General features: G+C 51.5%; 3 protein-coding genes across 3 annotated transcripts; all 3 read left to right on the plus strand.

Annotated features, from left to right (window-relative positions):
* Positions 1-250: 250 nt before the first annotated feature.
* PV08_06303 (uncharacterized protein) lies at positions 251-2,725 on the plus strand (the record flags this gene model as incomplete). Its single annotated transcript, XM_016380641.1, has 1 exon — positions 251-2,725. One exon carries the CDS (start codon positions 251-253, stop codon positions 2,723-2,725), a length of 2,475 nt encoding a protein of 824 aa, XP_016236468.1.
* Positions 2,726-5,350: 2,625 nt separating this feature from the next.
* On the plus strand, positions 5,351-6,355 carry PV08_06304 (uncharacterized protein; the record flags this gene model as incomplete). The annotated part of the gene is made up of 1 exon (XM_016380642.1): positions 5,351-6,355. The coding sequence occupies one exon, from the start codon at positions 5,351-5,353 to the stop codon at positions 6,353-6,355; it is 1,005 nt and encodes a 334-aa protein (XP_016236469.1).
* A 2,131-nt stretch (positions 6,356-8,486) lies between these two features.
* Positions 8,487-9,785, plus strand: PV08_06305 (uncharacterized protein; the record flags this gene model as incomplete). The annotated part of the gene is made up of 1 exon (XM_016380643.1): positions 8,487-9,785. One exon carries the CDS (start codon positions 8,487-8,489, stop codon positions 9,783-9,785), a length of 1,299 nt encoding a protein of 432 aa, XP_016236470.1.
* Positions 9,786-13,399: the final 3,614 nt, after the last annotated feature.

A 13,399-nucleotide genomic window follows, 5' to 3' on the forward strand; every position in this document is an offset into this window, starting at 1 on the left:
CTTAGTGATGATGTGTTTCACTCTTCCTGTTCCATACTATAAAACCAGTGGCTGGAGTCCACAAATGGCGCCAGCCTGCACCCCAGCCTCCAACAACATCCCAGCCTCATCTCAATTCTAGCATTTCTTATTCTCCAGCGTCTCTTGTCATGCTCCCCTTGTTTTGTCCACTCTCGTCCCCGTGCGTTCTGACTGCTAAACTCTGATTTTGACATTTGCGTGTTGATGCCTTTTGCATACACAACTACTAATGAACTTACCCCAAAACGCCCAACTTCAAACAGTCAAAAGCACAACTCCTCAATATATACGATCTCATTCTCTCAAGTCCTCTGCTGCATCGAATGAATACTTCTCTGACTATGCGACCGACGCAACCAGTCAAAAATCGGACGACTCCAAGGCAAGCTATGAGACGCCGCCATCTAGAGTCTCGACTCCAATCTTACAACAGAACCATCCGGATTCAGAGATGACGCTCCCCTCCAGACCCAGCGCGATCCAGCCCGCACCCTTAAATATCAGACACGAGACGTCAAATGGGCGTTCCACCGTGCGAATGCTCTCGAGCTTTGACGAGATGAGCCCCCCCACTCCTGGGGTCGACGACACACCCTTTATAAGATTCGCAATTGAACAGTTGACAAGAGATGAGGATGTCATGGGACGAGGAAGGCATAGTACCGCATCGCCTTATCAACAGTCTGTTTCACCTATCCTGCCTCGAGCAGAGTCGGTGTCCGATAGTCCTCGAAGCTCCGCCTCATCTACGCCGCCGTCTCCTCCCAAACAACAATCATCCCCTCAGCCTGGGTTTCAGGTCACACGAAAACCATTAGCACAGGAAGTGTTGATTCCTGTTGATCTTTCCAAAGACCTCAGATCTGAGCTCGGGTTTGTCCCGTTTCCTTTGCGATTTCCAGTCCTAGCGCTTTATTTGTGCTTATGCCTGCTGATGATTGCGGGCCTGGTATTCAGCCTGGTGTTTATTTCGAGCAACCATGCGCTCTTTGACTACGACGGAAACGCCACACCTCGATATTTTGTTTTTCAGTACCTTCCTCAACTCCTCGGGATCATAATGATATTGTGGCTCTTCGTCATCGAGGCTGCAGCGTACAGAAGTTTGCCCTTTTTCTGCATGGCGTCAGCTGCTCGAAGCCCTTGGGTACTGCAGAAGATGCGCATGCTTCCGGCCAACTACGTTTTGCCTGATCTGATCTTTTTCCGCACAGGGGAGAAAATGCTGGGAGTGGCATTTTTTATCTTTTGGGCGACGAATTTTACAGTTCCTCTTCTTAGCTGTGCTTACCAAACACAATGGATCACGAACGATGGTCCAGCTCGGTTTCGTTGGACAGCTGTAAGAGGCGTGGGCTGGACGTTGGTTGCGTTATATGGTTTGCTCTGTGTGGCCATTTTGTACTGCATGGTACGCTTCCACCGACGCAAATCCAGTCTGCTCTGGGACCCTACCTCGCTTGCAGATCTGATTTGCCTCTTTCGTCATTCGAATATACTTTCCGATTTCGAACAGACTGAGGTTTCTCCACGGCCAAGCAATCAATTACCGCCTCGAGCGTGTCGCCTAGGTTTCTGGACCACTTCGACAACTCCAGATGTTTTCCATGCTGTTGGTGAGGAGTATGCTCCAATCAAGCGGCTCTCGCTACCGCAACTAAAGCAGACGGAGAAGACTTCGAACAATCTAGGTCCCCAACATGATGCGGTCGATATCGAGGCTCAGCAGCGACTTTCTTATGGTTCAGCCTTCTCTCGGAGCATTCACTCTCCGTTTGTCCGTTACCGCTGGACAATATGGTTCTTGCGAGACTCTGCCGTTTTAGCATGGATTATTGCCTCACTCATACTTGTGATCGCTTTTCTGGTTGTCAGCTTCGTCAACCGAGCGGTCCAGGACGGCTTCGATCCACTGCTGCCTTCCCGGACGGTCTCTGGAGGGTTTTCTGCTGCCGACTTTTTGTACAGCTTCCTCCCTTCGCTTCTGGGAATGTTCCTCTTTTTGGCCTGGCAACCCATCGCCACATATTTTCGAGCTGTTCAGCCATTTTGTAACCTCTCCCAACCCACAGGGGCGGACGCGCGACATTCACTCTTGCTGGCATATCCTGCCCAGGACGCTATTACGGTCATTTTCACTGCCTTGGGCAACAGAGACTACAAGGTCGCTTACATGTGCTTCATCTCTCTACTCGCTTTGTCGATACCGGTCCTGGCGGGAGGGGTATTCACTGCTCAGTTCTTCCCGGCACAAGCACGGGTCAGAATGGTTGCGAGCATGCCTGGGTACATCGCATTGAGTGTACTTGTTACCGTCTATGCACTCTCTTACCTGGTTGTTTGGCCTACGAGAAAACGATATCTACCTCATAATATCACTACGATCGCTGCAATGATGAGCTGGCTGTACGCTAGTCCCTTACTTGCCGACAGCGCGCTGCAGAATGTGCGGACCAAGAAAGAACTGCGTGAACGACTGACAGGATCGTCAGCTTCCACAGTCTTGACCGGTGACCGTTCTGGCGGCGATTTGCAGGATTTGCAGAACTTGGACAGGCGCTCCATGCGTGATACTCGTTCTCAACATGCACCACGTTTCGCGTTCGGCATTTTCACGGGTAGAGACGGCAAGGAGCACCTTGGCATTGATCGATTACAAAGACCAGGCAGCCGGGAGATGCTGGTCGTATCTACTGCTGATTGAAATTGTTCGAAGCGCCTCATCATCAGGGATCTTTACGAGGCGTTCTTCGGTATTTGGCGCATTCACGAGGCACAGGGCTTCTTCCCTCACGATAACGAATTGATCAGAGATACGATTTTTTAATCTGGGACTTCAACCAGCTCATGGAGCATGTGGATCCTTGATACGAGCAGCGCTGATTACTATGACGAAATGGTATAGACATGACTTACGGGATTAATCATGATGTAGGGCCCGCGCCCATGTACAACCACAAAAGAGATGAATCAAGAGATGCTGTGGTATGGAGTACAGAATTTTACTCACGCTCAAAAACGTAATTGATTCTATTTGCCTTAATCTTCTTTGGTATCCTCCGTACTCTGTACTCCGTAACCATCCGACATTGTTTGCCTTTTCTCTTTGCCTCCGTTAGTGATTACCGCTTGCGACATGCTGTCGCTTGTATAGCACGCAAAGCACAGATCACCTAGTTCGTGTCGTCCCACTCAATTCCAAGTTACGTGCAGTAGCCTCCATCGCCAGGGATGGCATTGCTCGAAGCGAAGGCGGAGTTTACTGCGGGAGGGCGCCCTAGGCGTCGCACTGCCTCCAGCCTTTCCAGACTGGAAACTGGCAACTGTGAGATGCAGGGCCAGGGATCCCTGCAACAGAGCCTTAAAGGGAATGAGGCGGCCCATGTGCAGAGACGGCGACATTTCCAGCGGCACTCGGCGGCTTCTCGCGGCTCCCAGCAACGCTTAGGAACATTGAACAGGATGTTAGAGCTACTGAGAAGCCCCCTCGTCCATCCAAAGAGGGAAGTCGAATTTCATCATTTGAATGTATGTCTCTCTCACGAGGTGTGTAATCATCACACAGAATAAAACGTAAACGCAATCATGTTGATAGCCGTGTGTAATAGAATAACATACCCCGAACTGCACGCTAATGTCAATGCGAGGGAACAATTTGCCGTCTGAAGTTTAGAATCTCACATACGATGAATGTTTGATTTCTACAAGCGGAAGTACACCAGAGTTGGAGCTGAGTATGTGTCTGATCCCTCACTCTGTCTGCTCATCACAGAAAAAGGGAAGAAGTAACGCACTCGGACGCATACAACTCACTCACCCTGCCGAAAGAGGAAACGCGACAATGTCAGAATATCGAGTAGCGAAAGGTGCCTGAAATTCTGCCTTGCGCCAGCCACTTCGTCCTCCCACCAACACGACAGCTGCCATCACCACTTGCTGGACTGTACCCTCCATCAACACGTCGCCCCTGTTGTTTGCCCTCTATCAGCAACTATCGTCTCACCTTTCTTCGGCACCGATGATGTTTCATTGGACGTAAAGATCTAACAGGCGGTGACCGGTCGTCAACCCCTTGACTTTCTTCCCGTGTCGACTCAAGATGGCCACTGCGTGACTCCCTCGTATTCAAAGTGTCGGCTTGTCAAGGCGCTGATGATTGCCTTTGGGACACAAAAACCCGTTCTGCAAGGAAGCTTCTTGCTCTTTTCCACAACACGAGCCTCGATCGACCACAAATCTGCATCATGGAGGCTCAAGCCTCTCGTGATCCCTTGTCAGCGTTTAGGCCTTTTCTCGTCGGCACTTGATGGCTCCTGGTTCTATGTACTCGACAATGGCAACTTAGGGACACGCGTTACAGCCAAGAGAATCAGTTGAGCCGCAGGGCTCCCTCGCGAGCTTTGAGGCCGATGAACGAGCCTGTGGAAAAAGCTACATTCATATACTCCGTACTGATGACTTCACAGCCACAGCCCTGAGGCGGTACAACGGTCGACTGCTGCCATGATGCTGTCACCTGCCGGAGAGTTTTTACCTACCACTAGGAAGTTTAACTTCTGCCAAAGGACCTCTCCCTTGGACCATGGACACGAACCCTGCAATCGACGCCTTCCTGTCAAAAGGTGTCATATACCACCCTCCATCAATTGAAGGCTTAATCCTGTGCCTTGCATACATTCGCTACTATAGCATCGTTCTCAGCAAGATTATAGGGCGTTTAGTCACCGCCTCACTTCCGGCAGCAGGCACTGCCTTCCCATCGACCACTGTTCATGCATCTGATCAAGAGGTGCCGGAGCTTTGTGAAAGGTCGGTGTCTCCAGAACGCAGTCCACCCAGGATGACCGAGACAGGGTCTGCAAAATATAGCACGGAGTTACAGCCTGGCTCTATCTTCTCAGGCGCACTCAAAAGTTCTTGATCCTTGCCAACAGAAGTTGCGAACAAGTGCCGTATAACTTATGCTGACATCTCCCATGCGTGTGGTCCAACACTCATATTCAGCCTTGTGTCTTCTGGTAGGATCACCAACCCCAGTTTCTTTATCCTTCCTAGCTATCAGACGTCCATGTGTCTTTTCGAATCATACAAGCACGACGATTGTCATCCTCAGGGACTTCTCTGCTAGGTTTCGAGCACGGGACTGGCTGCCGCGCAAGCCGCCTCTGAGCGACAGCACATAACTTTACTGCCCGCGGTTGTCCTGAGAACTCCGGAGTAGCATACGCGCCTGTCTTTCCGTTGGGCGCAAGGCCCACTACCGAACCCTGCGGCTATCATCTCTGACCAACACTATCGTGGACAGAATCCCGACTCAGACGCAGGAACGATGTGCTTCGACCATCCTGTCATCTATATCTGCCGTCACTGCGAAGGTCGCATACGTGGCGGTGGTTATGTTCGTGTGCTTTGCCCAGATGGCGAAGATACTCAACGAGAGTGCCAGTTCCCAGAGCTTGGTGCCGAGGAACTGAGGGAAGCGTCGGACTTGTGCTCCCGATGCTTGCGATCATTGAACCACGGCCGCAGCCACACCCGTTATCAAGAGCCCATACCAGAAGAATACGAGGGGCAATATCCACCACCCCCCTACCGACAACAGCGTCAGCATGCTACGGGGCCACGGTCTCCATCACGAGAACGAGCCAGACCACGACAGCAGCTCAACAATAGCAATAATGGCCATGGCAATGGGGGCGGTCACCCTCTGCAAGGCTTTGACAATCTCTCACTCTCAGATGACTTGTCGCTCCCTCCCGATGGACCCATGCCTGCCAGGGACAGGGACGACTACCCCCGACGAGATCACCGGGCTCGGGACGACCGTGAACAAGTGCACACAACCCTCCGCGGAGGTGGTGGCGAGCCGAACACATCGCGTTCAGGGCGACGACACTGGGACGATGCCGACACCAACAGCATCCACTCCGCAAGTGACTATGACCGGGGAGGTGGACGCGGGCGAGGGCGGAAGCAAAGTCCTGGCAGGGATCATACCCGCGTGGACTCCCGCCGCCGCCATGGCGGTCGTAACGACAACATCGGCAGACGCCGCGGCGGAGATGACAGGCTCCAATCCATCTGGGATCGTGACGACGGGTATTCCGACTCTCTGAGACCATCCTCGCGGTCCGGCTACTCAGGCTCGACAGGCTGGAGTCGTCAGAGCCACGGACCTTTCGGCATCACCCGCACCACGGACGAGTACGGGGTACCAGAGGTCACGGTGCCCGTGTTACCCGGAACGAAAGTGAAGAAGGAGGGTAAGCAACTCGTGCAGGTTCGACGCAAGAAGGGAGGTCAATCTTTATTTGATCACTTGACTGTGATGTGACCATTCTTCACGCCTGTCGAAATCAGACAGCACCATCCATCCTTCTTCCAGCTTCCGACAGACTATGTGAACGATGCGAATCCGGTCACGAACTTGCGGAGGGCATGGGAAATGCCCACAGGAGCGTGGAGCAGCCATGACCACTACCAGCCTTCTAGTATACCGTGTATGTCATGACTTTCTTGTGTGTTTGTGTGTGTACGGCATTGCTGTTTACGAGTGTACCCTGGTGACTTGAAGGTTGTGGAATGTAACTCTAGCGTATTTCTTGTATTGTTACCACTTTGTACGGGAGGACTTGTCTAGGATGACGGGCGGAACTGAGCGATTGACACGAGTTTTGACTTTTGAGCCGGGCATGGTGTGGACACTGTGGACACGAACAGGGCTTTATGTATACCCTTTTTTTTTTCTTCCTTTTGTCGTCTTAGAAGCATTTTGAAACATCACAGTTATGCAACAGCTATGCCACCATCGACCCTGCACAATGCCTTCACGAATTGACATCCTGTGCGGAAGGAAGAACGTGGCTTCAAAGTAGAAATGTTGCGAACGAACAGGTAACGTCGCCCAGGTAGTCGAGATCACGACTTTCGTATTGTGCTCGAACGGATGTGCGGGGACTGAGACACCATGGCTTGCAGAGAGAGGACTTTCGAATCCGCCTTGCTGGAACAAGTCAAGGCAAACTGTCCCTTCCATCTAAGCGGCAAGTGGTCTGCGCTCTCATCGGTCTCCCCGGTGCTCCATACGAGAGTCTGCACAGCACACCAACTCAAGTAGCTGGTCGGTGACGTTTCCGAGTCCCGCAGTTCACCGAACATTGCCCAACTGTCGAGCACGGCGTCTTTGATATTGCCAGGCACCGTGTCCCTCTTGCACCTCGCCGTCAGTGCAAGGCCGGTGGAACGTTGAGAGACACTTGTCATGGCCACCGTCGCCTTCCTCGGTCTCATCTTCCCGTCTGGGAGGATGCAAAGTTCGTGGCTGCAACGTCGACCACGAGACTTTCTTCTTTTCCACAGCCACTGACGTCCGCGATAGGAAATCACCAAGGAGGCCCCGGTGGCTGGAGCTGGTGCACAGTACTGTACAGTACAGTAGGACCAGCAATCACCGGGTTCTATTTTCGTTAGACCGGACGTATCCTGTCTAGGGGTACCAGAGTGAGACATCTCCAGGGATTTTGCTTGCTCATGATTTGAGCTCGACTTGAGGTTTGACTCGTTTGGGATCCGCGTCGGGGGGGGGTCGGGGAGTGAGTTTGATAAGAAGTTTCTTGGCCTGTAACAGTAGATGTGCATATGCTGCGAGTGAGCAAGTGTTTCGAGAGACTAAACCAAAATTATCTGACCGAGGAGGGCTTGGGGAAGAACTTGATCCATCCTACTAGGCCAGAACAGTCGCGAGGGGGGGATTTGTCGCGTAAATTCCGCTTGAATGTCGTGATCAAAAGCTCAATGAAAAATCCACAACTGCTAAGTTAGTTGTTCGAGGGAGATTCTGGCACATTGTACTTTTGGCGTCGAGTTCGTCGGAACTGGTCACCCGCAGTGCCGCCGGCCTCAGGCTCGAAGTGGGCCCTCGCTTAAGCTTGGGTTGCTAGTCTCAGTGTTGCATGAGGCACAAACAACATGGCACGGAGTACCTGTGTCTTTGACAGTTCGACCAACACTACCATATGTCAACTTCCGAGGCAGGAGATATTCTGAGTACCAGTAGATCAGAACAGTAGAATTATTGTTATCGGAATCTTATCGACGTTACGTCGATTGGTCGCGGTGATTATGAAGTTCCTCGATTCCCAGCCTTGCCGAAGATCATGCCACGCTCTTTGGCCGGCGCGAAATCACCCAATGGTGTTGTGTGTGTGACCAGGGTACAAGGGGCCAAAATCCGCCCCAAAGCAGCCACCATCATGCATAGCCCAGGCCGCTATCGAGAATTGAGACTCAAGGTCGTCACCTGGTCATGTACCTCCTTGATCAAGCTGGCTCGCATGATAGTGTATAAGTAAGCCCACCGTAGACGAGCGTCCTGTTACAGTTCGTCGCTGGTTTCCAACAGCAACGACAATCCCGTTGGCGCAGTGACTCTTCTGTAACCCCATCAGCACCCCAGACCTCCCACAATGCCGAAATTGCCAAACGTGGACGACTTCCCATCATTTGGTGAAGTCAAACCACTAGACGAGGGTTTCAGATGTATTTGGTATCTCCCCGATGAAAAGCGGAGATGCAGAAACCGAATAGAACGCGATAATCGCCGGGCCGCAGCCTCTGTACACAGAGAGCTCTTGGAAACTCCACCAGGAGGAGACTTGATTGAAAAGTCAACGTTGCTGGCAGAATTGACTTGCTGCAAGAGAGATCATCTCCCAGAACTGCGAAAATCAGACCTGGGAGCAAGCATCCCCAAAAGGTGGCGCAGAGAAATCCGAACAGCATCTGGGGTGCCCAGCGATGTTGAACGCAAGGCATCATGCAGCGCGGATTCGAAAGGCATCCGGCCAAAGGAGACTGCGAGGGTTACCTGCATACAATCTCCAGAACACCCTCCAAGGTACAACCTGAGATCCCGGACTGTCTGTGAAGCTTCAAGCTGCCCGACAACCGTGAAGTCTGAGAGCCAGCATCATGTCTCACATTTCGTGCCTCGCACCTGCGCCTCTGGTATAACGTTGTCCACGAAATTGCTTGAACCGTTAGAGCCACCAACGAAAAAGAAAAAGCAACAAGGGGACTTATCACCATCTTGGAAGAAGAAAGGCTCGATATATTGTTTCAGCCGCAAGTCGGACCCGGGTATGCTGAAGATAGGCCGAACTGTGGGCTCGATCGATCAGCGGCTGGAGAAATGGAAAAGAGACTGCCAGTACAAACCAAGGGTGAAATTTGTTGCCGAGCATGTCCCACATGTACAGCGTGCCGAGGCCCTGGTACATTACGAGCTGCAAAGATACTGGCGGAGAGAGACAAAATGCAGACATAATCCTGATTGTATCAGGAAACACCAAGAGTGGTTTGAGGTCGATATCGAGACTGCCAAAAGAGCCATCAAGAATATCTCCACCTGGCTCCGATTCGGACATCCTTATGACGAGCAGGGATATCTTGTCGACAGGTGGAGGGAGGTAATACGAGAAATGGAGAGAGAGCGTATTGAGGTAACTGCCCAAGCCCTGGTGGATGCTCTGCATGACATTGAAAGGAAAGCCGAGCAGATTGAACCTCCGCTTTCTTCCCCTGAGATTAATCGAACAGGTCGCAGTCCAGGGCGAAATGCTCAGGCTATCGCACTTTCGGGTGCTGAAGGCAAAGCGCTGGAGGCGCTGTGGGACGTATTTATCAAGTCCATTCCCTCACTGTTCGTATCGAAGCGTGGCAAGTCGAGGAGAAGAGTCGTTCAATTTCCCTTCAGGTCGATTTAAGTCTTTTCATAGATCCGACACTGGGAGGTATCATGAAGGCCAAATACTTATACTCGATGGAAGTGATTGATATTGTACGGCGCAAAGTCAAATATTCCACGCTTTTCCTAATTGGAACTAGTCAGATTGCTTCCATCATGCAACTACTTTCAAGTTCAAAATATCATTGCGCATCATCCTCCGTCTTCATTTCTTATGACGCTCATTGGCGATGATTTTGCTCCCGTTTTCGGATCATTCTCATGCTCAAAAGCTCGAATCTCGTCTCCTAGGGTTACCGCAGATGAGATGTGATCGTGGAAACACGCTCCGCTTGGACTGGAGACTGCGTTTTGCACTGGCGCCGGGACAGAGGACGTGGACGCGACATTTACCCCTTCGACATTGTACGCGTACCAATTTTAACTGCCTAGTACCAGTCTGATTCACTCACTGAGGAGCCTCCCGACGCCGAACGACCAATAGGCCTTCCCGGTGCCACAGCTTGAATATTCAAGGGTTATATTTTTGAAAGAGTCAATATCTTCCAACAATTCCTCGTGGCTACCCGTGTCACCTGATCCACCGCGGACAAATGGCGTAAGGGGATTTCACCAGACATGAGGCAGTTTACTTGGGCTAGCCGTGAATCCTAGAGGCGACACCCTGACACTAAGGACCCCTGCATAGGGCGAGGTGTTCCCAGCGAACATGGCTTCTACGCGTGAATGACCTAGCTGACGGAGTAACCTGACGACTTCTCGAGAAAAATCCCTGTGTTGGCAGGGATTTCCCTCGACCTCAACGTCAATCACCCAGCGTGTGATTGGCCTTGAGGTTAGAGTTTTGCTCCTCGAGAAAAATGTTGATTTTTTTTGGTGGCAGCACAAGGAGCACCAATACTGATTATGTGAAACGAAGTAGGGAGCATGCAATTTATTTCAACACTGAAAACAACAAAAAAACTGTCTCTCTAAGCTCTGGCAAGTTGAACAGTCAATACTGACTATTACGCCTCCTGAAATTACGAATGTTTACTGCTTGTCAGTCTTCGGCTCAACTGAGGACTACCCTTTTCTGTAAGCGAATGTTTGGCCAAATGAGAAGCGACTCCTACTGGTTGGTGAATATCACAGCATTCTCAACAGCTATCAAGAGGCTGGAGCAATAACGGCTCGTCTCCTGACCTTCTTTTGATACTGACACACTATTTTAGTCATCAGAACTTTTGCAGAATGCCGAAGGAACTTCATTGCTGTACCTATGTTTTCCATTCATACTCCCATTCACTCAAGCCTTTCACCTTCAAGTATGAGACCTCGATTTCTTCGTTTGCAACGATGATATGCGTCTTCAGTTTCAGGCCACGCGACAGTATCATTCGCCACCTCCCGATAACTGTGAGGACTAGAATGACAAACACCCGCGATAAACCCGCATTGGCGAGTTGGCCAGACCTGATGACGATGGAAAATATTCTGTAGGAATGCTGCAGCCAAGCGACACGAAGCCAGCCACCTCCTTTCTGATGGCTCCGGGGTTACTGCAGCTGGTCGAGGCTCCAGAAAATATGTTAAGGGGGTCACCTGAATGACTGTATTCGTCTCCGGACTCTGACTCAGAAGAGACTTGTTCATGCGCACCAGGTATCAACAGAACGGCCTTGGGCAAAATCCGGCTTAGGTGGTATCTCTCTTGTCCACATTCCAGCCACCGGAGTGCCCTTCCACTGCGCCTCGTATGATGAGGCTGCTGCCAAACGGTCGCCATCAGACCACATTGCGACCGAGCAGATAGTGTTGGTCATCTTGGATATGAGCCAGGAAGCCCAGCCTTGGGAATTTCAACTCTCTCAAAGTCCGTGCGTTTACCGTTTACCCTGCCACCTGTTTTATGCTATTCTCAAACACGGCCGACATCAGACTTCGAAACTACAATGTGCCTGCCTCGGTCGATATGCCTCTCTAACTCGTAAGTAATCTGTACCATTCGTCGGCACATCAATCACCGTTCTTGACCTCTGTAGCTGGTGATTCAGAGACCTTCGTTGAGAGACGAAGGCGTGGCCCGAGCCCTCGGGCCGTCGGGGCCACATGTTGATCTTATGCATTTCGTTATCGACAAGAAGCTCGGTCCTGGACCCTGACTGCCCACGGACCACATACACGGTCCTTCTACCAACGCCAACACGTACACGGCTTTTACTGATACTTCAGCCATTCGCGTCATGGGAACACCTTTTTCGACGTCTTAGTGTCAAGCGAGCGTGTCCTGACGACGTTTCCAAGCGAGTTAGGTCATGAGAGTCGGCACGTCGAAGCCGATCTATTACACTGCCGTAAAGGAATCAACGATGGATTCGAACCCACTTGGGAAACGCGTATTGACCTAGAGATATATAGACGGTGCTGGTCCCTCCAGCCATCTGTCGACCCATCTACCACCGGAATTCACTACTAGGCGACCTCGACAGCAAATCCAACCGTGCAGTTTCTGCCACCGCATTATTGAGGGGCGACCCTCAATGGAAGCCAGCACGATGTTACACCTAAGTATCAGACTTCTCGCCATCTCTACGTGCCTCTTTGGTATCGCGACTTGCGCACGCATCAGCGAGGAAATCTTCAAGTCTCATATCCGGCGCAAAACATTTGATATCGAGAGGGCATCAGACAACCCTCCCCATCTCGATTGGAAAATAAACAACCTCATGACTGGCACTATGAAAGTGCTGACAACTATGGTCAGTCAGGCAGTAGATGACGGCCCATTCAAACGAGCCCTGCGCTTGCAAAGAAGGCTCGAACGCCATTATCATTGGACCGCATCGGCAACTCATATCCATCCTGCTGTGGTCTGAGGCATCGTCAATGCCAGTGACTCGGTCAGGAGCTGGTCTCCTCGACTACCCGTCTCTCTGGCACTCAAAGGCACCTCAACAAACGTCCACCACCCATCTCTTTCCTGCTGGCAGGAAAAAGTCCAATCAGACATCTGCTGGACAGATTTGTGCAGAATTGCCATTCGACAGCAACTCTTGCGTACGCTCTGGAGCATCGCAACCTTTGTCGGCTGGACCAGTATCCGTCTCAATGACGGCGACACCATTGCTCTAGACGGGTAAGGTGGGCGTCCTGGAGAACAGAGGGGCGTTGTGCGTTGTTGACGACGTCTCCAGGCCGCCCATCGCTCATCTCGTGATGCCGATGAATTGACTTCATCGGCTATGCTATATAGGCTCCCTTCACCGACCGAGCCCCTGATGGACACGTCCCGGAGACATACTATTTGGGCTGGACCCAACCCGATCCATGTGTAGTCAAGTACCTGCCCATCATGCTCCATGGAGGAACTCCCACGATCGTTCGCAGACACATACCGTTTGATACGGACATACCGCCGCCCATCACTCTCCCTACGTTGTCGACAGGATCGCCAATATGTACATATTCAGTTCTTTGGAATCTGCTGGATCAACGCTCCTTTCATACCCGGAGAGTCGTAGTCCCCAGGGGGGACGACTGCTTTTACAGTCTCTACCGCAGCCGTTTTGACCTTCTCACATTCCTTATCCTTGCGAAGCTGGACTTCAACTCCAATCAACGCGTTCTCGACGCCATTCGACTCTGTCTGGT

The sequence above is a fragment of the Exophiala spinifera genome (genome assembly GCF_000836115.1).
Source record: "Exophiala spinifera strain CBS 89968 unplaced genomic scaffold supercont1.4, whole genome shotgun sequence".
NCBI lineage: Eukaryota > Fungi > Ascomycota > Eurotiomycetes > Chaetothyriales > Herpotrichiellaceae > Exophiala > Exophiala spinifera.